Source organism: Anopheles merus, chromosome 2L (assembly GCF_017562075.2).
Source record: "Anopheles merus strain MAF chromosome 2L, AmerM5.1, whole genome shotgun sequence".
Lineage (NCBI taxonomy): Eukaryota > Metazoa > Arthropoda > Insecta > Diptera > Culicidae > Anopheles > Anopheles merus.
Window position 1 is genome coordinate 46659940 of NC_054083.1, and position 23343 is coordinate 46683282.

The 23343-nt window shown below is 44.6% G+C and overlaps 1 protein-coding gene across 4 annotated transcripts in view; it reads left to right on the plus strand.

The window, feature by feature from the left end:
• Nucleotides 1-23343, plus strand: part of LOC121592656 (sodium-coupled monocarboxylate transporter 1-like) — a 54970-nt gene that overhangs the window by 16530 nt on the left and 15097 nt on the right. For 3 of the 4 annotated variants that reach the window (XM_041914296.1, XM_041914295.1, XM_041914294.1), the window contains 4 exons: nt 4868-5029; nt 16513-16628; nt 19042-19205; nt 20205-20400. In XM_041914296.1, coding sequence (XP_041770230.1) covers nt 4868-5029; nt 16513-16628; nt 19042-19205; nt 20205-20400 — 638 coding nt within the window. The remainder of the gene's footprint in view (nt 1-4867; nt 5030-16512; nt 16629-19041; nt 19206-20204; nt 20401-23343) is intronic. The other variant, XM_041914297.1, reaches the window with a different exon arrangement.

The window sequence follows — 23343 nt, forward strand, 5'->3', positions numbered from 1 at the left end:
TTGATAATTTCCAAACCATCATAATGGTCATACAACATTCAAATTCACTGCCAAACGGCTGCTTTCCTTTGCAACGCAAAACCAAAATCCTACCTTATCCAACAGCTTATAGCAGGTATGTCAAACTGGCGGCCCGCGGGCCGCATGCGGCCCTCGTCAATGCTGAATGCGGCCCGCGAGAATATTTTGAGAATTGCTAAATGCACTGCAAACCAAAAAACTGTTATTACTATTTGTCTAATTGTATAAAATTTTCCAGAGAATAACAATCATTTTGATGGTATATTTTTCGAATCTAACATGAATGTAACCATAACATCTCATAAACTTATGCTGCACAATCGTACAGAACAATTGAAACCCTTAAGAAAAATTGATTTGAATGCAAACTCATTATGTTTCGATGAAATTCTGAATATTAGCACAATGTTGTGTACACTCGATTGCACATTCTATGGAAAAATATGGAAAAATTGATTTGCGTCAACCTTCTACAAACGAAAAAGGAATGAAATACTTTCATACACACACTTGGAATCTTCGCAACAACTAGTGCTGGATTGTCAGAATCGTCATTTTTGATCTTAGCTATTCTGACTCCTGATCCGTCCAAATCAAACCAACAGTTCCGTTCGGTGCCGACCGAAGCTTATAGAGCCGTTTAATGCCATTCGGAACCATTGGAGTCATCGGTTGTCGCACGGAGCGGCTAATCTGCAGTGTGAAATGGATCTGGTCGGTCCTACCGAATTTGACCATGCCCCAATTACCCGAATTTGACCAATTATGCCCCCGAGTGCCGAGTTAAGGATTCATTGGGCTCCGAAATTCTTTTTCGAACGAATTTGCACGGCTCCGACCTTAGAATGTTACATTTTTGATGTTCGATTGAAGCCACTTCTGTTTTATTCATAATCATGCCACCATAAATGTTAATAAAAATGATTGTAGCCAAGTTGGAATTATGTGTACCCCACATTCTACAAAACGAATTAATGTACTTTCCAACCTCCCCAAAAATCAAAACCAAAATGATATGATTACGCTTAAGCCATGAGTATTTAGATTAAGGATTAAAATAATCGAAATGCCGAAGTCCTGCGATGTATAGCTTATTTCCATAGATTAGCTCACACAGTCCAATACCTCAATTCGCGAATCATCTCCCTTCAAGTGTCAAAAAACGAATCTTTGTCAGATAAAATTATCGTAATTTAAAAAAATTATTTGTAAAATACGGGTTCTTGGAACTTGGAAATTAGCAAAAATTATGTTTAAACACGTTTTATTACAATTTTTCTCTTGATCTGTCAAAAAATTGCAGGCAAATATATTTGTTATTCATCCAGCGATGGATAGCTTGGATGGCTTGAAAATGATTCGCCTCGCGAAAAAGATACCTTAGTGAAAAAGTGTGGTTGGACGATATTTTCTAACAGAACTACCGTGTTAGAACGCGACTAATGAAAAATGTCGTATTTTAATAATAAGGATAAAAAATGCATGTGACTTTAAAAGTACATTAAACTATTTTTCGAAATAAAAAAGTGCACAATGAAAAATAACACAGCAAATTTGTAAATAGGAAACTATTCCAGATTTGAAGCGAGGAGTACAAAAAGTCAATTTGTTTAACAATAATGATTTTAAACAGTATTTTATATAAATATTGAGGTATAGTTTTTATTCTCACATTTGCGGCCCGCGAATCACTGAAATCTGTACTTGCGGCCCTCTGATGAAATGAGTTTGACACAGCTGGCTTATAGGATCACGTTGCGAATAGGCACGAAAACGACAGGCGTACGAGTGTGCGTACAGTTTGACATCTGGGGCATAAACACCCAAGTGACATTTGCTCGAAATTGTTTTTCCAGTCTGCTCGATTAGTACTCGATACGCTTGAAATTGTGGATTTGTGTTTTGATCAAGTGTGTTGAAAGCGCGAAGATTTGGTGTGTTCGTAAATTAGACGTTCCTCTATCGATGGACGATGCCGTCGAGCTCATTTTTCATGCATAGCTATGGTTTTTAGATAAAAACAAAAGCTGCCCAATTGTCATTTTCGTGTTCTAAAATCGGAGTTTCGAGCTATGTCCCTTAAACTGGCACCTTAAACTTCCCTTAAACTGCACCAGTTTAAGGGACTTTTAGAACAAGCCCTTCAAAATCGACTGTGACGTGTATTTTTCCATGCTTTCTTCGCTATCCTTTGGGAAATAACGTTTCCAATAACGTTATTACTGGTCGTATAGTTTTTTTTTATAAAAAAAAACCGTCGAATTTTCACCAAATAACGCCGTACAAAAAATACCTTCGTTTTTCGCCAAATATTAAAGAAAGTTAATCTAAAACGAATTGGACGCCGTCTTTATCCAATATAAGAAGGTCATTCGCACATACAAACGAAATTTGGACACTTTCTACACACACAAATCCACTTTTTTTTATATTTCAAGTACCATTTGAGTAGATCATGGTTAAAAATTTAGTACAAATGTCACTTGGGCAATTTTGTGTGACGTTATTTTATAAAAATGGGTATTATGTAAGTATAAAATGGGAACATGACCAACTATAATGATAGGAAACATCATTTCCGAGCGAATCTAGAAGAAAGTAACGAAAAAGCCTCATCACAGTTGATTTTAAAGGACCTTTTCTGAATTCCCTTAAACTGGTGCATTTTAAGGGAAGTTTAAAGCTCCAGTTTAAGGGAATTTGCTCGAATTCTCGATTATTCGTGCTCTAAAATGTCAATTGGGTGTGGAAGGCCCATTTTGGTTTGGCTCCCTTGCTGGATTTTATTTTGGAAGCAAATCCAAGTGTCAGTGCTATCTCTATGCCACTGATGCACCCCTTGCGATGTGTATTGGGATCAGTATAGGACGTTTAATCCACACACACACACATACACACAAACATACCACAGAATTAGGCCCAAAAAAAAAGGTGTCACTATTGTGGGCGTGCGGGAAAGTACTGTCCGGTAGTAACAACCCCTAACACCACAAGCTCTAGCACCTGGGATGTGCTGGAGGGCGTTGGCAGTACCTGGCAGCCCTCACCGTACTGATCTGTTGTGATATTTGCTTGTTACTACTATTAATCAAACAATTGGCGGGGGCCACATTTGGCTTGCGGGCGGTCGGTAATACCTTCGTCAAACTACGGTACGAGTGGAGAATTGAAGCGAATGGTAAGCTTTTTACCCGGACGTGTTGGGAGCCGTTTGATTGGGTAGCTAGATTTCTTCTTGGAACCGGAACAAACCATCACGTACTTAACCTAAAGCCCGAATTGCTATAACTACTAGCCAGACAGGCCTAGAGATGCTTTCATCGAGCCACAATGGTGCGCAATTTGGAGCCTGTCCGGGATGAAGTGTACCCAGCACAACTTCAGCATCTTCTCCACGACTGGGAAGGCACAAGTACACACAGACACGGTGAGATTAGGTAGAAAGGTAAACTTTATCAAAGGTGGATTAAATGGTGTGATGGAATTAAGTTTGATTGAATTTTATTCCCAACGTTTCGCTTCCCTCTGGCTGCTGTTTTTGCACCACCTGACTGACGTCCCGGTGGCCAAATGCATCCCCCCTCCCCCCAAAAAATGCCGGAAGGGACAAACTGCTTGATCCCTGTGTGTCTTCGTTCTCCCCCAAATGGGAGTATATATATAGCTATACACGGCTGGAATTGAGTTCAGTAGTCTACCATGCGTTTGATTGTTTCTCCGGTCGCTTTATGCGTCGTCGGGTTTGTGGCTCGGGAAAATGGTAAGAATTTTCAGCGAATTGCTTCACGGCCCCGTTCCACTGCTTCGTTAGTTCCGACGGCGCTGATTGTTCAAACGAAGTACGGTACGGGCAAGCAAAAGCTGTCTTACGCGGCTGCTCGTTTCCGGTCACTTACACCGAGCAAAAAACCATCATTTGCTTCATAGCTTTATCCTACACCGGGGAGGATTAGGGATTAATTTGAAGCCAAACAATACCGAGCGAGGAGCATGTCGGATCGTTGAGGCTTGCTGAAGAGAGAGGAAGAGAGAGAGAGAGAGAGAGAGAGAGGGAGGTCCGGCACCCTGATGGGCCAACTCCTCCGCACTGCGCACACAAGTGTGTTCGCGCTGTAGCGTACTTTATTGAAAACGATGAATGCCCGGGACACAATGCTCAACGTTCGCTTAATGTCGGAGACGCTTTGCCGTGTGGCGTCTTGGGGGCACGGGATGGGCCGGGTATGTTGTGGCGGCACACTTTCCCGGAAGTCGCATTAGTCGGAAAGGACTACACTCACTGACCGCCGAGTTTGTCTGTGTGTGTGTGTCGTTTTTATTGTATCCAGCCTTATGGGAACTGGGAATAACGCTGTTACCAGCGTCTCGTGTTGCTGTAAACATCATACTTTGTCCCAATCTCTTGCACCATTTTGCCTTAATCCAGTGTCATCTTGCTCCGTCACAAAATGCTCTACGCTCTAAGTAATCCTATCCTTAAGTACGTGTGTGTGTGTGCCACATTCTCCCCGTACCGGGAATGATTTTCTATAGCTCCACTTGCACAACAACACGGTGTGGGTAGATTGTCAGGTAGTTCCGGGAGCGCCTCGTACCTCGTACCATGAATCCATCACAATCAGCCAGCCAACCTGCCGGCTTTGGGGAAGAAATCGAAGAAAGAAAGAAAGGTGCGGAAAAAAGAAAGCAAGAGACGAACCTTTGACCTAGGCACGTTTCACAGCAACTCACAGCGCTCAACGCGGTACCTGGGCGTATAGATCCACATGCTACGTACTACGTACTACTGCTATCGCTTCGCATTGTGCCTTGAACGTTCCGTTTTCGCTTTCCTTTCCATCTCCAGATGCTGTTCTACACGTCGGTGGCCGTCCTGGCGCCCGCCATCGCCCTCTCGGAAGCAACAGGTCTGAACAAGTACATCGCCGTCGTCCTGATCTACTTTGTGTGCATCTTCTACTCGTCGCAGGGCGGCATGAAGGCGGTCGTTATCGCCGATACGTTCCAGGTGAGTGCCCCTAATGGAGGTTCGGTGTACAGCGTGTTTGGTACGATTAGAGCGCGAGAGTGGCAGAAAGCGAGAACTTGCCTACAAGTGACGTGTGCAGTTGCTTGGAAGTGTGAATACTTTTTTCTTTAAAAAGAGAAACAATACTCCTCACAGGTCGTTGCTCGACCGGAAAGAAATGAACTGCTTTCCGCCGGACAATCCAGAAACAATCTGCATCAGCTCGGCGAGCCGAAAACTTATCCATGCGCAAAGGAATGGTAAAAAAAAACGCACACCACCAAGCACCTCTAACGGAGCACGGAGGCTTTTCTTCTTTGCCTGCTGTGCTTTTCCACTGTTGTTGTGTTATCGCAACTGGGGGAAAACAAGCGCCAGTCCGGCAGGAGGAGCTTGCAGTGCAGTTTATTACATTGCGGGTAGGAAGCGGCAGCCGAGGCCTCCCGTGCATCTTTCTGCGCCGTGAGTCGATTTGTACAAGTGATTCATGCGTACTCTCTCTCTCTCTCGACGCGTCTCGATCTCAAGGAAAACAATGCCAACGGAGACGAGAATGATCTTGTGATTGTCGTTTGGATGGTTGCTACGTCCTTTTTTTTTCGTTGTTGTCTGTGTGCCACTCGACAGTATTTATTTCCCTGTCCGCCCTCCCCCCTCTATTGGGGGATGATGCTTATCCTGATGGTGTAGCAAAAAAAAAAAAGAGAGAGAAGAAGGTAGATTGTCAGTGGTGACGTCGTCAGTCCGTGGAAGCTCTAAGACAAACAGATCAGCCGTTTTGTACCGGATTCAGTGACGCTTCCTCGGTACGACAGGATCTCTGCGGTGCTGAAGTGACGTAGAGAGAGAGAGAGGAAGAGAGGCATGGGCTTCGGGGTGCCGATAAGAAGGACGGGCTTAGCTGTCGTCCAATGATAGGATTACATTGTAATGAAGAGCTCACATAGCACGCGCTCTCCCTTCCTGTTGCATGATGGGCCAACATACTGCTCACTTAGTGTGTGGGGTGTGTGTGTGTGTGTGTGTGTAACGCTCTTTGCAGACGCTTGACGGGTGCTTAAGAGCTTTTATGTTTGTACGTACTTCTGTTCTGTTCTTGCTTATCTTATTTTCCATCTGTTTTTTGTCTTCTTTTCGGTTTGTCCCGGTGTGTATTGCGCTACCTTGTTTCCATTCTAGATGTTGCCTTTATTGTCGTGCACTGACTGCCGTGTAATGGATGGCAAAGGTACACACACACACACACACATAGGGGTACATTTCTCATGTACTTTCTGCAACGAGGTAGAAAATTTCAATCTTGCGCAAGAACAAACAAAAAACACAAACGAACGATGCTTAGACTTTTCCCTTGTCTTGGACGACAAAAAAAAAAGAAGAAGCACCCGGAAAGATAAGCGAACAGATAAAGGCAAGCAACATTTAAGCTACTCCCCACCCCCCCCCCCCCCTCTTCCCGTCCCACCTGTAAGGCACACATACACGTGCGTGAATGCACCGGGAGCGGGTGGAAACAATGCAAAAGCTTTTCATCGGAAACAGTAAGGCAAACTTTGCTTTTTGATTGCTTGTATAGAGTGATGTTTAGCAATTTCAAATTAAACAACAAGAAGTTACAGCGACACACACACATACACGCGCGTGCCGAGGCTTTTTTTCTGAACGGCGCGCTAACCGTTGCCAAAGTACAATGGAAAGCAATTGCATATTGCTAGCGTTTGCTGCTCATGCTTCTTCCTCCCCCCTCTTCGTCCTGTCAATCGAGCTCAAGGAAGAAGGTTTGTTTTTGTTTTGACCCCCCCTTGACAATCGTGTGACTGGTAACGTTCGTGACATCTGACAGTGCGCACACGGGGAAACAAATTATTTGTCTTAGCAAAAGGGGTGGGAGAGAAATGTTGCGTTACGGGAGGAAGACAAGTAGTTTTATTCTTGTGTGTGTTTTGTTTCTTTTTCCTGTTTCGTTGTATTTGTCATGAAGCTCACAAATACTATTGTGAGTGCGTGTGTGTGCTGGGAAAGTTTGTAAAAGGAGAGGGCAGTGATTACTTTTCAATTTTTACATACTTTAGAGCTTATGTTGTGCTTCGCCGTAGATGACAGCTTTTTCGATGTTTGGGATGATTATTAACTTGGTAAAAGAAGAAGCTGATGGGAGTTTTAAATGGTTTCTAATACTAATACACACCTTTAAAACATAATAAATGGTAATTACTTTGGGGATGAAAAAGAAAAAAATAGTATAAATTATAAAATCAACGGATACGATCCATGTGGTGCATACATTTAGGCGCCAGCTTAAAATCAGAATTTAATATAGTTTTATTTTGCTCAAACCATTCACAGCCCGTAATCTTATCAGTTTAGGCGACAAAGGCTTCCCATTCCAATGGTTTGCGAGTCCATACGACCCTAATTGAATTCGATTACTTACAAACAGTCAGTGGTGCGGGTCGCATACGACTCAATTGCCTACCATAAACATCTTCATTTCTGCCATTTATTGCCTCCCTCTCCTATTACCCATCCCTAACTGCTACTGGTTAGGGCAAACGTTTTGCTGGTGTGACATCATATGGAGGTCTAATATTGTTATAATTTTCTATGGAAAGAAGAAAGAGAGCGAAAGAGAGTGTCTTAATGGGTCTCCGCATTGAAGACACACTTCCTGCAAAGCGGAAGTAACATCATTTCCACGAAAACACGCAGCAAAAGCGCCACTCTATCGGCAACAATATAAACCCATCTTCCTTTTCTCCATAATTTGGAAATTATACAGCTATACTGGTGCTCCCTCTCCCTCCCCCCAGTGACGGGTTTGCTGAGGAGGCTGGTGCTTGTAATTAGACAAATTATGCATTCATTAGCACCCGCCGCAGAATTGTCGTGCTTCCGGAGATCTGGTTGCCAATTGTGCCTTTCCTGCTTTCTCCTCCTATAAAAGGAATCATGGATGCCTGGTGGCTGAAAGTGGCGCTGATGATGATGGTACGTGTGAAGTCACCTCGAGACAGCGTAATGCTAATCTGCGCGTGCGGTCGTGCGGCCGGGCGGGGAATAAATATTTCCACGAACAGCAAGTAGCAACACCGCGCAGTCAAACGGGCGCCCGATTCTCCCTTTTCTCTAAAGCAGTTGAGTATTTGACGTCTGCCAAGAAGCTAGGTATGTCGGCTGGGGAAGGTGGATGCGCCAAGTAAATGCTGCTTCCCGCATTTGCGTAAGACGCCCAGTTGGAAAACGTCTAATGGAAATTTATTGTTTCTTTCACGGACACTTCTTCCCAGGAAAGCTAGGGAGATGTTGGTTGGTTGATGGCAGGCACAGGGGGCGGAAAACTCAACAAACCCGCCCACTCGCTTCCCGGAGCAGTGGAAGGCTTTTGTCTGTCAGAATAGCATAGGCCCCGGGTGAAGCGAAATTTGCAATTGAAACCACGTGCCACAAATTTCGTTCATTGTTTCGCCTGTTTCTTCTGAATGGCGCAGGCTGTATGAGACGGAGAAAGAAGCGGGAGTTGCTGTAGAATTTTTAAGCATTTACGGTAGCATTGCTTCCATACCGTGTGTGGGATGGTGTGGTGGGTTGGTGCGCGATGCAGGGGCAAAGCAACAAATGGTACAGCGAACGGCAAAAATAGGCAAAGTTAGATTGCAAAGTGAACAGATGAGTGTAATCTCACCTGTATAGAATATGAAGATAAATAGCGTGACATTATTGTTATTGGTGGCGGAGTGCGGGAGGGATGTCAAGAATCCGTGCATATGCTGAGTGGCTGGAAAGGGGGAAGTAGCCATCTGTAGGCTAGGGAGGGTTAGGCAACACCGGCAAACAGACACGTGTGTGTAGGAAGATTGTTTGGCGTAACGGGGCAAATGCTTGCCGGGCCTGGCAACAAGTGGCTGCAATGGGGAGGAAACCCTCCAAGGAATACGCAGACATGTGTACCATTGGTTAATACTCGCTCGCTTCAGTGATGGCGGATGGCGAACAGATGAATGGAACGGGAAACATTCAGAACAGGAGGTTTCGTACGGGTGCTGCTTGAATGAGAGTATCAAACTCAAACCTAGCTACAAGCTCTTGGTGCGTGTTTGCGTCGACAAAACCATCAATTGCGAAATGGCTGGGTAAATATGTACTTGCTAAAAGAGTTTAAATGGTTTTTTTTTATGATACAAGAATCAAGCTACTTGTTGCAAAAATACAAAAACGTTTGATCTGGCACGGAATAAGGCAAAGGGGGAAAAGAAGCAATTTTCGGTTCCGGGAGGAAGTTATCGATTTGTCGCAAAGTCAATTGGCATTGGGCAAATGCATTCGTCTTTTTTTTTCAAAGTAGTAGTACACACGTAGACACGTTGATAGTATTTGCTGTTAGATGGATTTCATGTTTAATTTTAATTTCATAGTCCAAAAGTAATTACAAAGTCCGTTTGATGTATGGCGGTTTGATGTCTGGTGGTTTTTATGTGGTGTATTTAACTTATGCATCAACAAAATTGTTCCTTGACTACGTTCATGCTACAAAATCGCTTAAAATGTAGTTAAAAATACATTTTGCATATCTTCAGGCGAAACATTTGTTAACAATATCCTTTTTTGATGAACGAGCGCCTAAATGTATGCAATTAAATTTAGTTAATTTCTGCTGTACATACGCTTGGCGTTTCGGACGAGAACGATTCGGTTTGCTCGACGCCAAGCGAACAATCAAATCAAACGCTTCCGTTTAAAATGGATCCCGCAAACAACAAATAACAGACAAGCCGCACAGGCATTTACCGAAGAGTAATGGAGCTATTTTTCCTGCTTCAAAGGGAGGATAAATCGAGCCCCATCCAATTGCAGGCTCATTTCCACAATCAAATTGCATCACAGTGACACCCACACACGACGGTGCTTGCTCACATCGCATCTTAAATCACGGAAATGTGAAAATTGACAAAGTATGATGTGAATTGTTCTCTACATGTGTGTGTGTGTGTCTGTCTGTCTGTCTGTATGTGTTGCATATATAAACCAAACACCGAAACGGTAGTGGAAAAAATAACACGAAACAAAAACGCGCCGTCACGCTGTAGTTTGTCAGGCGGGTATGTTGGCTCGCGGGCCCATCCCGCCCGTACCAACCGCCTGACAAACGGTATCCGATTATCGCAATCAGTCATATGGAAATTGGGTAGAGACGCGCAAGGCGCGCTTGATTTTTGTCGCCACGCTTTCCGCGTAAAATCAACCAGGAGGGGGGGCCTTTGCAATATGACGAATTTGAATAAATTTTCCTCCGAAAAAAAGGGAATTGCATGGCATGGGGTCGGTTGGTGTGTTTCCCAGCCCAGCCAGCTGACAGTGCTGGTGCTGGCGCCTCGGGGCGTGAGGTTGTAAATTTGCAAGCCTTCCCTTGTCGTCGTCCCGCGCTCTATTGGTTCCGCCTGTAGCGCGGGGCTCTTTAAAGCGGTACCGGAATGTAGTGGAAAATTTATTTCCTTCCGTCAACTTATGGAATCACGGGGCATTTGCTGTTTTTTCTTCTTTCTTTCTCGTTTCATTCCGCTGCCCGTCCCGTCGCCCACGCACGTTCGAGCAAGCGAAGACCGCGCGGCAGCATTCAGTCACTCGGCGAGTCAATCATTCCTGAGTAGGAGCAGCGGTGCGCGCTGTTGGCGCTGTGCAATCAAAGTCTTGATATTCTCATTTTTTTGTACGATCCACCGTGTGTCCGGAAAGGAGGGGGGGGGAGGACATTGCGGTATGCGCGATGCTTCGGGAATGTAAAGCGGCAAGAAAAATGAATGCTTCTCCGGTTGGTTGTAGCGTAATGATATGGGCTTTTCTAGCCCCAGGAGCCAGTTTCTCCTTGGTAGAGCCGAGCCCTGAGTTCTAGTAGGAAAAGCTCGGTTGAAAAATATGAACTGTTTATAAAATCATAACGTGTGCGGCGCTCACCGTAATGGTGTAGTTGGTTTTGGCACATTGTTTCACGATTGTTGGCAACGTTTCCCCCTCGTGCTCTGGTGCTGTGTTGTGTTGGGCATGAAAATTAAGTCACTTTACTCTTTCGCTCGGAATGCTCGTCGAAGTTTTGAAGTTTTTTTTTTGTTGGCAAACTCGGACATTATTTAGCTTTTTTGTATAGTGTTGTTTTATCTCCATGTTCTTGATAAATTTTTATTTGTAGCTTGTTGTTTTTTTTTGCTTCACTAAAGTAGAAAGTCTACGCTGAAGTGGCGTGTTAAGATGAAGCCGTTGCAGCAGCACGAAATCGCTGCAGTTAAGATAAGAGTCAGCTTCATCTGGTTAGGCCATTTTTTCTCTTTTTCCTATGGCTGAAGCCATAAACGGAATGGCAAGGGCGCCTGCCTCATCACCAAACCATCCAGCTTGCACGTGGAGAATGATGGCTTCTTTCAACGTAAAAAAGAAAAAAAAAAGAAAGCAAAAAATCATTGTAACCGACGAAGCCTTCCGTTCGCTTTCTTCTGCACTGCTGATAGCTGTTCGGGGCGAGATTTATGCAGAATTTCCGATAAGCCTCGTTCGTTTCAACGGCACTGGTTGACGGGGTTTTGTGAGCCTTGACGGGAGAGGGTTTCGGTGATGAGTTTACTTGTGAAGATGATTACGTTTCGCACGGGGTGGTAGCATGGTGTTGATTGTTGCTGGGAAGGGTATCGGCGTTGGTGGTGCAGGAGAGGAAAGCGAATTATGCAAATGGTAGGTTTTGATTTGTGTAAAATCTGGCAGATCCGTAGAATGGTACCCTTGTAGGAGGTTTACTAAACAGGTATAAAATTAGAAAAAAATATTTAAACTGTTTCAAATACGGTAACTTGATTGAATTTCACACAAATTGGGGAATATTTTAAACGAGTGCTGTTGGGACCAAGTGTTGGTATTTAACATTTTAAAGAGTCATATTTTTAATTGTCAAAAGTAATTTTGATGCAAAATTTTCAATGTCTGTTTTAGCCAAAATAGTTCTTTTACTATGCATGAAGCGCAATACGCCTAAAAGTATGCAATGTGTGGATTTTGGCGTTGTTTTTTTAGCAGTTTCAGCAGCTTCACGGCCTATATGTAACACATGTTGCATAATTTTAGGCGAACTCCATGAAACGTAACTCGCCTTCAGCATTTTGCAAAACTTATTTATAAATCTTACTACGTCTATTTCCTAGTACCGTGTTCGCTAGAACTAGAGCAACACATGTGCAATACAAATAGCAAGTAATGTAGATGTCTTTTACCATTTCGTTCACCGTACGTTGGCCGTGAAATTACGAAGAAAGGCGTCCCAATAGCAAACGAGAACCAAAACCAAACCGATCCATCTCTATCACCGTTCAATGGAATGCTTCAGATCTACTTGTGTGGTGTGGTAGTTTCTCTTGCAACGTAATTGATGGGAAATGGCAAGGTTGCAAAACAAAACCGACACAACGCAAGCTCGCTCGCTACGGCTGCATCTCTTTCCGATTGACACCTTCCTGCTGTAACGAGTAAAACGGATGCCCTCGTGCCTTGCACCAGCAGTCTGACGTAGTGTAAAAGATTTTGCCAAACAACGAACCAATCGCGTGCGGTTCTTCGCTCCTTCCTGCTGAGGGTGTTTCACCGTCTGGGTAAAATTACTTTCCATTCCAAGACGCTCCCGACCCGGGAATTGTTGTCAACTTCAAAGCTACTTCATCGCACCTCCGCACGAACAACGCTGGCATGCGGCGATGGCTCGGGCAGTAATCGATTCCGGAAGCGAAGAGGATTACGGCACACGGTCTTACACGGTTGCCGCTTTGTTGAGCGGAAAGCTAAAATTTCGGTGCTCGTTGCCACCGTCAAGACAGCCGGCTAGCGCGGGGGTGAATGTGGCTGCTACGAGTATGTCGACTCATTGCCAGATTGTGCGCTTTCCACACAGCAACAGCAGCAGCAGAGTGTGTTAGTCTTCATTTCAAGCGGGATTTGCATCCCATTCGAATGACAATTGAATGCGATCGAACGTGGGGAGTTTGTATGTGTGTGCCTGAGTACAGCAGCACGCGCCGGGTCTCGGGAGAATAACGTGCGGCTTTCCTTAATGGCAAGAGCTTTCCCCGTCTAGCGCGAGCGGAGTACGTTGGCGTCTGATTAGTCTTACACCAATCGGGTGCGCTGACAGCCGCGAGTACGAATAAAAGTGTACGTCATTCTTAATTCCTGAATCGATTCGCTCAACCGTGCACGTTTGGTTCGCGCTTCACCGCTTCACTGGCGGGGAGGGGGTTTCGGTCTCGTTTCGAGAGCTTCGGGGATCGCGTTCGCGGTGATGCTAGAGAGTTTGCTAGAAACAGATTGGATGTTTCGGCACCGTTCGCCGGTGTGTCACACACGCCGCTAGCAATATCTGGGAGAAATTAGATTGGGTTGATTGAAGTTTAGTAGCATATTTGCCTGTACGTACCGGAGTGGCATGTTGACGTCAGCTGGAATTAATATTGAAGTTGGGAACATTCCGTACATTAGCTATGTGTGTACACAACGTTTAAAGATTGGTTAAATGTTTCGGAAATGGGGAAACAATTTGAATAAGCACACTATTAGGCTAGATTACACTGTGTGTTGCCTACATTTAGGCGCAAGGGACAGCCACATTATGAAGGTATAAGATTAAAATATATCGCTTTTGTTAACACATTTATTTAAAGAGAAAAGTATCTCTTTATCTCAATTTCGTATTGTGCATCACGCTAAGACACGTACCTGACCAGCACTATTCAATGCCGAGCAACGGAGACAAAAAGCTGGAAATTAGATAAATATCCTTTCACATTTTTTTGTCATGTTGGTTTGCGGGTGTTTTCTTTCCCTCGCCTGTTTTGCTTGTACCACATAAACTAAGCGTTTCGCTAGTGTTGAAGAGTTCTATTTTTTCGCCTTAACAGGAAGTGACGATGAATATTTACCCATCCACCGTCAAGATAATAATATGATAATAAATAAGAAAGTGGCCTGCATAATGGAAGATTCGGGCGTTAAGTTTTTGCTGCTGGGCTTACCAAACACCAAACTCACACAAACAAAAAAATGCGTGTGAATGATGTCATGCACCATATACTCTCCCTTTTGGAGTTGGAAGGAAGAACTTCCTCTGCCGGTTGATGCTGTCGTTGTTGTTGTGTAGCTAGCTGTAAGTGGTGGCGCCAGTTTTATTGTCGCTCGTGCCACCCCTTTTCTTTGGCGGCTGTGTATTATTTTGTGTGCGTCCATTAGGAAAAGGGAAGCCGAGGGAAAGAGGACGCTTTGCACAGGACGCTTTTGGCAACCGCGCGCGTGTAGGTCGGGGCGCGAAAAACAAAAGCCAAAGCAATGTGAAACAAACGACAGCAAAAAAGCAAAAAAGAACGAGAGAAAAATGTAAGTGTGGTTATGTTTTGTTTGCTTGGGTGAAAATTGCTGTTTAGTTTTTATGCGCTTGCTCATTTGGTCCATCAAAAAACGGCGAGTTGCGGGTGTTAAATGGTGCGTGAGTGTGGGTCGCATATACACCAAGGAAGTGTTTATCTTCTGTTTGATGGAGAAAGAGAAATCAAGATTTTTGAATGGATGTGTTTACTGTGGTATTGTTGTTATGTTACTTTGCAGACGACATCACGCTATTCGGAAGGGAAGAGAGTGTTTATGATGGAAATGGTTCTATTTTGTAAGGTTTTTGTGAAAGCTGATAAGATTTGTTTTATTTGTTTGGGCAAGTCGGTAAAGTTTGTATAAATTTATAATAGCTATTTAAAGATATTTTGAATTTGATTTATTTTAATTTCTATTTTATTTATGTTTCTATTTATTTGTACCTTCGAAATGGGTAAACTGTAGTAAGGATACGCTCCTATTTAACATAGTTAAAAAGTTAAATCATTACAGCAGCTGCTGTGAATGAAAATCTCGCTATAGGCTACATCCCAAAGCTTCAACCCTTCTGTCCACTCTGCTGTTCCCTAACCCCCTTTTTTCGGCGACAAAACTTCCGCTCGGATGTCCCGCACACTGGCTACGGGCGTATGAAAAATGGAAATCATCTAACCGAACCAGGTCCAGCCAGCTTTACCCAACCACCCCCAAACCGTTGGCTTTGATTAGCGGAAGCGGTGCTTTAAAAGGATTCGTGAAAATTCCCACCCATCTCCGCTCGCGCAGTCCGCTTCCCACGACTGCCCTTCCCCGAGTGGGAGTGAAAGTAATGGGAAAACGAAATTGAAACGTGATTTAGAAAGTTTTATTGTTTGCGAGCCAGCCCAGTATCGCCAGTCCAGCCTCCAGCCCGTTCATTCGCAGGAAGTTATTTTGTGTGTGTTTTTTTTCCAGTGGAACGATGATGAATACAATAAAGAATGGAAAGTAGGGAGGGCGAACGCTAGAAGGCGCATGCTGTGCCTTCGCATTATGTTCGCGCTTGACAACGCGTTGAAACAATTCGTCCATAAAACGATAGGCTGGTCGTGGTTGATGATGTTCCTTCCCCCACCCCCAGTTTGCCTCAAAATATTGGCGGACATTGTCAACTTTCCAGCATTTTTGTTAATTTTTTTCGCCATTGATGGTGCCGTTGGAAAAATAGCTGACACCAGTGAGCCTTTGCATGTTTTTTTTCTTGTCGGCTTTTAATATTATCGGAATGAACTCGGTTTTGCGAACTGTCACAGCGGTGCCAGGGGAGTGTGGGACGATAGATCACTCGTGCCGGATGAGCGGCTGGAAACGAAGAAGCCAACTGGTCGGGTGTGGTTGTCTCCTAATTGAATGCTTTTACTCTTCCGGTGAAGGATGTGAAGCAAAAAACACACAGACACAAAGAGCTTACGAGATTGGGAAACAGTGATTTTCTCCCCGCTACCGAAGCCAGGGAGGTGTGAACGAGAAAAAGAGATATCATTTATCATTTTGGCCCCCGCAAATGTTTACCGTCCAAAGCTCTTGCCTATTCTCTGCTCCGGCTGTTTGACAAAAGTTCGGGCGTAGGGTTGTGCCCGTGGCACAGCTTATTTGAACGTAGTTAAAAATGTGAAAACTGCGCCAACGGAAGAAAGGATCACCATCGAGGGGCGGTAAACGAATGGGGGAAGAACGTTGGGGTGGTAGAACCATCTCGATAGCGTATCGGAACCGACCCCTCCCCGCTTTGCAACAGTCGGCGCAAAGCCGGAAAAAGGATTGTCTTTGTTAATCTATGCTCGCCCGATTTCGTGCTCATTCGCATCAAAACCTGTCAGCAGCACTTTGCCGTTGTTTATGTTTGAAATCGTTTTTCATTTATTTAATAATCTGTGAAGGGCAAGAGTAAAGAGTAAAGTGATGGCTTGGGAAGAAGAGCTGTAGGTGGTGGTGGACGTTTTGAATCAGTGAAAGGTTTTAGAAATATGTGTGCTATTGTTTACCCTTTTTCGTTTAAGCTTTAAAACATTTCAGTTTGTGCTAACCCTTCTACTTCTACTGTTTTCTCTCCGCAGGCGTGTGTGTTGCTGCTGTCGCTGATACTAATACTCGCACTCGGGACGCACTACTCGGCCGGACTGTCGGACGTGTTTAGCCGGGCGGCGGAACACGACAGGATTGAATTTTTCAAGTAGGTTTCACGTTTAATTAAAAAATTAATATTTTTTCTCGCTCGCTTCTCTTCCCGTTTGTTGCTGCGCGGTTAGCATGTTCGGTTGAGTGAAAGTCAAGAGCCGGCTAGAGCATGTGCGAGGGGGCTTTTATTGCGTCGCTCGGTGCCGCGTATATTCGCTTCATAAAGTGCAGGCTGAAAGCTTTCAGCGTGTTACTGGCCGCAAACTGCAGCAAACTGCATCAAGTTTTAGGTGTGTGTGAAACAGTTGGCTGTGTCGGCTTAGGGAGGAGGTTCAACGCTCTGCTGTACATTGAAGGTTTTCGGGTTTAAGTTCCGGCTTGCCGTTACGAGAGCTAGAAGGAGAAGTTTTACCATCGCAACCAATATCATTGCTTTTAAATGAATTGCTTTCCGGGTGTGATGCTGCAATGATAGAAACTGTGTTTTGTTAACCCCAGCCTAAAAGGAACAGAAGGCTCTCGCTTTGCCTGCACCGGCTTGCTTTAGCGTTTCGTTTATTACATTTTTTCTTTGCTACTGTTCTGCGCGGTAAACAATCGTCTCCATCCTCTCCGGGTGGCGCATGCACTTCATGCTCCTGGTTAACGATTTGGAGGACGCAAAGCCTTCTTTTTACCGTTAAACTGGAGTGGTTGAAATTTGTATCATCACCTGTACTCCCTGTTCCACCATTCCTGCCGCACACAAAAGGAAATGTTTTATGCAAGCAATTGCTGTTGCCACGATGTCTTGTGTTTTTGTTTGTGCTCCTCCCTCGGGGAGGGTTTTGAGCGTTGTTGTTGTCGCCGCTTTTTGTTTAATACACTCTCGTGAATTCGAAACCTGTGCTGGATGGGCACTGTGTGTGGTAGTCGATCGCATATCCGGTCGGTTCCATCAGTTTCATCGTGGAACGTCCCGGCACGATGAAAATGTGTTGTTTCTTCGTGGCAAAGAAATACTCTTCCCGGTTGGTTTGTCAGCGGGAATGGACAGCCCGGAAAAGCCGCTCCGAAGCAGCAGCAGCAGCAGCAGCCGTGCGGAAGTTCATAAATATTAATTATGCACATAATTTGCTTCTTTTTTTTTCGCTCGGTGCTTGTGTCGCGTGCTTGTGTTGTGATGGGCAACCATGCGCCTCCATCGGGCCAATCGTGTTGCCCGCTGTTGTGCGATGTGATTGAAGCGTCGATAAACAGGTTCCTGCAGAGGGGGTACGGGATGCCCTCGAGTGGTGCAAAATTGTATGACGCTTTGTGCACAGGCTTTGGGGAGAACTGGTTGCTGGCCTAGACATGGGAAACGACGAGCAACACGCTGAGCGAACATGCTCTTGTCGCCGTGGGATGTAATCTTTTCGATAGCAAAATGGCCCAGTTTGAGTGCTGGTAGCTATTGGTGTTCCTGTTTTCTGTGGTAGCAAACATAAATGTATTTCAAAAAAATTTACGTAAATTTCCCAACACGTTCATTCATTAGTAATTGTCGTTTTTATTCGAGCAGTAGCCATTATTTTACAATAATTTGGGGTTGTTTCTGTGTAAAAAAGCTGTTTAACTGATTGTAATATTTTTGGAATATTTTATTTGAAAATTTGATGTATTTATGATGCAAACAGCTCATTTATAGATAAAAACCAAAAAAACATATGAAGTAGTTTTCCTTTTATAATTATCAACTACCAGGCGTCTCCATTATGTCGTAGTGGAAATTATTTGGTCTATCTGCTTCCATCAACACATCTAAAATTGTTACAACAATGGGGAAAATGCATTTTTTCTATTTATGTTAAATTTGTTTTTTTGTATTTGTGTTGTAATTTTCTATAATTTTCTTATATATTATTTTCTTTTCTTTTTTTTCTCTTTTCATGCTTTTATTTCTTCTCCACCGCTAAAACCCAAACACACACAAAATCTCTGTCTAATGGACCGTTTTGAATCGATTTCTGGGATGTTTATCGAAACCTGCCAACATCTCGACCCATCTGCGAACGTGTGTGTGTGTGTTCGATCGTTTTGCAAACCAATACCATCGATCCCCTATCGTAAACCGCTTGTTCGAACTCGCTTCCTGCGCCGAACGACAATGTTGTTTTTGGCTGAACAATTGAAAACAACTCATGGATGGTGTGCAACTTGATGGCGGCAAATATGTGGATATGGACCAAATGGCAAAACAACAACGAAAAAACACACACACATACAACTCCATCGGCTGCGCCACCAAACGCACAACGCTGGTGATGAATTGTGACTGCGGCGAATCTTTGGCCGATGATGAACACATCGTGTGACTTTGGGTTTTTGTCGCTCCCATTGCCTTCGCTCGCGCTTCACCGTACTGACACACGTCAACGCGGTGCGAATGGGATGCAATTTGTGTGTGCCCGTGGCGCGCCCCTTTTTTCTCGCCCCTCTTCAAACAGTTTTGATCCCAATCCGACGACTCGCCACTCAGTGTTTTCCGTCATCATCGGTGGCTTTTTCTACTGGACCTCGATGTTCTGCACCAATCAGGCGTCCGTTCAAAAATGCATGTCATTAAAATCGCTGAAAACGGCCAAACTTGCACTCTACTTCTCGCTGCTCGGTAAGTGTTGAGGGCGTGATGGTGGAGGGGGGTTTTTTTTTCCTTCACTGCTCTCTGTATCGACGAGTAACCATTGTTGAACGCAATGTCAGTGCAAGTTCTTCGACAGAGTGGTAGCAAGGTGGTGGGAGGTGGAGAGGGCCCGAAAAAAGATACTTGTTTTGCTTTCCTGCGTGACACGACAGCGGATGGGTACAAGCTGAGCTGAGTAGTTTAAGGTTTGTTTTTGATGAATCGCTCTGTATCGGCTGTGTGCGTGCATGCCGGCCCGATACAACAAATAGACTCGGAATGGCAGTGTGGAGACACACAGTTTTACATTTGCGCTCATCGATGGCCCATCAGTGCCAGATGCCAAAAAGCAATCTCATAGAGCCGGTATTGAACAAACAGCAAACCCGAACGATGCAGAGGCAACTTTTTGAAACAATCTCTCGTCTCAGCTCAGCGTCAGTCTGCGAACGCTTGACTTTTCGGGTGCTGTGGGACGTTTCATTGCAGCTGGCAAGAAGCGTCCGGCCTCGTCGTATTTGGCCAACAAAGTTAATTAAATGTTTGAAGGAAGTGGAAATAAAATGTTGCTGTTTGTTTGCAGTTGTTTACCCAAACCAAAAACTAAACTAATCGGGTTCCCGTTGCCGGAGCACCCAGCCCTTTGCCGGGGCGTTCATCCCCCATTTGGCTGCACATCGGCCAGAGAGCATGCAATCACGAAAGGACGGACGAACGAATAAGTCAATCTAATTGATATGTTTTCGAAAGTTCGATCCGAATCGTTCGTTTCCCGTTTTTTTTTGCTCGCTTCACACATTTCCATCCGTCTCCTCTCGTGCTGGGTGCGTTGTTAGTTTTCGTTTACTTTAATTTGGTTTCCACTTCCGGGTGGTGCAGTTTTGAAATATCTTTCCCCTCTGACAGCTCACAGCTCCGTCCCGTTTAGTATTGCTTACTCATTCGACCGGGCTTCTGTGGTCGGGTTTTTTCTCCTCCCTCTTGCAGGATTGATTGCGGTGTTTTTGATGAACTTCTACACGGGATTGATGACTTTCGCACACTATTCCGACTGCGACCCGCTGGCGGCCGGCCAGATCACGGCCCCGGATCAGCTGCTGCCGTTCTACGTGATGGATGTGTTCGGGCACATCAAATTCATGGCCGGGATCTTTGTGGCGGGCATTTTCGCCGCCAGCCTGGGGTAAGTAATGCATGTCTTTCGCTGGCGTAGGAGCTGTTTAGGATCTAGAGAATATTAATTGTGCTGTGAAATTGTTTATATATTTGTGAATTTGTTTTTGCCATTTCTAATAAGATTAATACTGCCCCATGATTGCCTTAGTTTGCGCCTAAATGTATGCAAATGCAACTGCAATTGCATACAACAATCAAAAACAGTTCGAAGAATGACGTATGTGAAGCGCCTAAAAGTATGCAAAATGGTCAAATAGCATCTTCAAGCATATAACATAAATCAGGTGACAGCGCTACAGATAGGACACCGATCAAATTGATTTGAATGCTTACCAAGAAATGTGTGTAAAGCTCGGAGTCAAGTTTACAATCTCGTGCCACGAAATAAAGCCACAGTCCAGGAAAGGAATTTATCGGCCGAGGTACCAGCTGACCGCGGTATGCAACGTACACTTGCTCGCTGATGATGGTGATGGTCCCGCCCTTTCCGCCACAAAATGGTTAATTATCATTGTGGAGTGTTTCCGAAATTACTTGTCAATTAATTTGCAAAACGCCGGCGCTGCGTTTGCGCTGCCTCGTGTGCTGCTCCATGCTTGAGGTCGTTGCCTTGCCAGCGCAGCTACAGGTACCGTTTGTATGTGTGGGTTGTTACTGAGTGGGTGAGGCTCGATTGGCACAAACCACGATCACGATTGGTTTTCGATGTACACCGGCTCGAACCGGGGGGGGGGGAAAAAGAGGTTAGGAATTTCGGTTTCGGCAGAACATTCGCCCAGGCACATTCACATTGGTTTACATTCCAGCCGTGATGGTTTGCGTTGTTGGGCAGTGCGTGGTGCGGGGCTCGGTGGTTGCTGTTGCAGAACAAAGCTCATGGATGATTTGTTGATGGACGTTGCCGGAATAATCAAATAATGCCTTCAATTTTGCAACCATTGGATTAGTAGCGTAGGAGTTCTATTCTAGTGAAATCGCAATATCATACAGATAAGTGTTTTGTTGTTCCTTTTTTCTTGCTTATTTTTGCACTGGTTGTTTCGGAAGCTATGGTACCAGACAATGTTTCATTTAACCCCGAGGGTTTCCCAATAACAGCTTGGATTGCTCACAAACAGCTGCTGACAGCAGACCGCCTTAAATAATCTACATTTAGGCGTCGATTTGCGCAAAACAATTCGTTTACTGCAAAGCCCACACTCCATCCGCGTACAGCCGAAAGCTAGCGCTCTCAATTAACTTCCACCCCGCAATGCTTTGTTGGAGTCAAACGCGTTCGGCACACTTTTTCACTCCTCGTTGGCACGCTACGAGGCACTGTGCTGCTGCCTCTACCGATATTGACGAATGTCGATAATGAGTCGCATTAAATCAGCAACAGAAGCCCCAACGGGACCATTCAAACCAACCGGTGGTGTAAATGTCTGCCGCTGAAAGGGAACGCATTCGAACCAGCAGAGAAACCAGGAGCCTAACAAAAAACTAGAGGCAACATTAGGTTGCTGATGGGCGCACACTAATCATCGCTACTAAGCCATCACGGCCAAATCCAAAAGCCCTGTGAAGATGATGAGGGGGAAACAGCTCTTTGGTGGTAGCATGGGAATGCTTGGATGCTGGTAGCCGGTACGCCCGAGGGTACGTCTGTTTTTGTTTTTGGTTATTTCCCTCTAACCATCTGTGGGATTGAGACACTAATCTTAGGCGAATGGTCCTGTTTGATGGACTCGAGGCCGCCCTCGCTTTCACAACCTTTCTGTCCGGTCATCTCGCGCATGTGTCGAGGGTTTTCTCTTCAGACTTCCGAAAAAAAGGTACGGGAGCAGGGTTTGATAAGTTTTTAATAGACCCGATTAATCAACTTTACGATCATCCATAAAAGTATGGCATCCGGTGGCCATCCTGCACTCCACGCGATGGTGAAACGCCCTTCGTTGAGGTGAGGTGGATTTTTGTTGTTTTTTACAAGCCGGGACTATTCTTGGAATCATGGGTTTATGGTGGATGATGGTCGGCTTTTCCTGTGTTGTTCCTTTCGTTTTTCGTTTCCCACAACTGTTTGAAGTGTGTGAGTGTGTGTTTGTTAGCCTAGACCGCGTGGCTCTCATTTACGGTTGTTAATTTGGATTGATTTTGGGGCGGTTGTTGAGAGCAGCGAAATTTCCGCAGAAATTAAGCCTCCCGCTTGACGAGATATCCCATGCGGCGGGACCGTTTCCTTCGGCATCAAACATCGTGCTGGGGATTATGAAGGGTCGTCGGCACGTACACTGACCTTCCCCTACGGGTGTTCTGGTGACCGGTGGAATTCGGTTTTTTTTTGGAACGTGCCCATGCCCGGTGGTGGATGAAAGAAAAGCAATAAAAAAGAGGAGAAGCATGCAAAAGTAATTGTGAAAGCATTTCTTGCTAATCATTGTTTGGTGTTTCTATGCTACCTGTTTTTTGTGTGTGTTTAGTATGTCAGGAAAAGATGAAAAACAAGAATCAAAAGCGTTTCTAGAGACTTCTTGACCATTGACTGTTGATGATGCTTTCGTGCAATTAACGGGGAGTGTTGGTCAATGTCCCGAAACAATCTGTTGATTAAGAAAAGCTTCTAATGCAATAATAAGGGGAAATGCACAATAAATAACTAAACAATAAGTCTGTTGGTTTTTAATGATTGTAAAAAAATAGAAATATTCAATTTTATCCTTTCGCGAGCCAAGAGATACATTTTGAAGCATTTTCTTCGCATTGTTAAGGCTATCCCGTAAGTCCCTACATATCTTCAAAACTGTCGCGATAAACGTACTCATTTTGCATTCTAACGACCGTGGAATATACATTTCATTTGTATTACCGAAACTGCAACCTACTTCCCTTCCCCACTCCGCAGCGCTTTTGTGTTCCTGCTCCTGTAGCCAAAGATGCGGCAGAGCGAAAAGGGCAACTTCGTTCGGTGGCA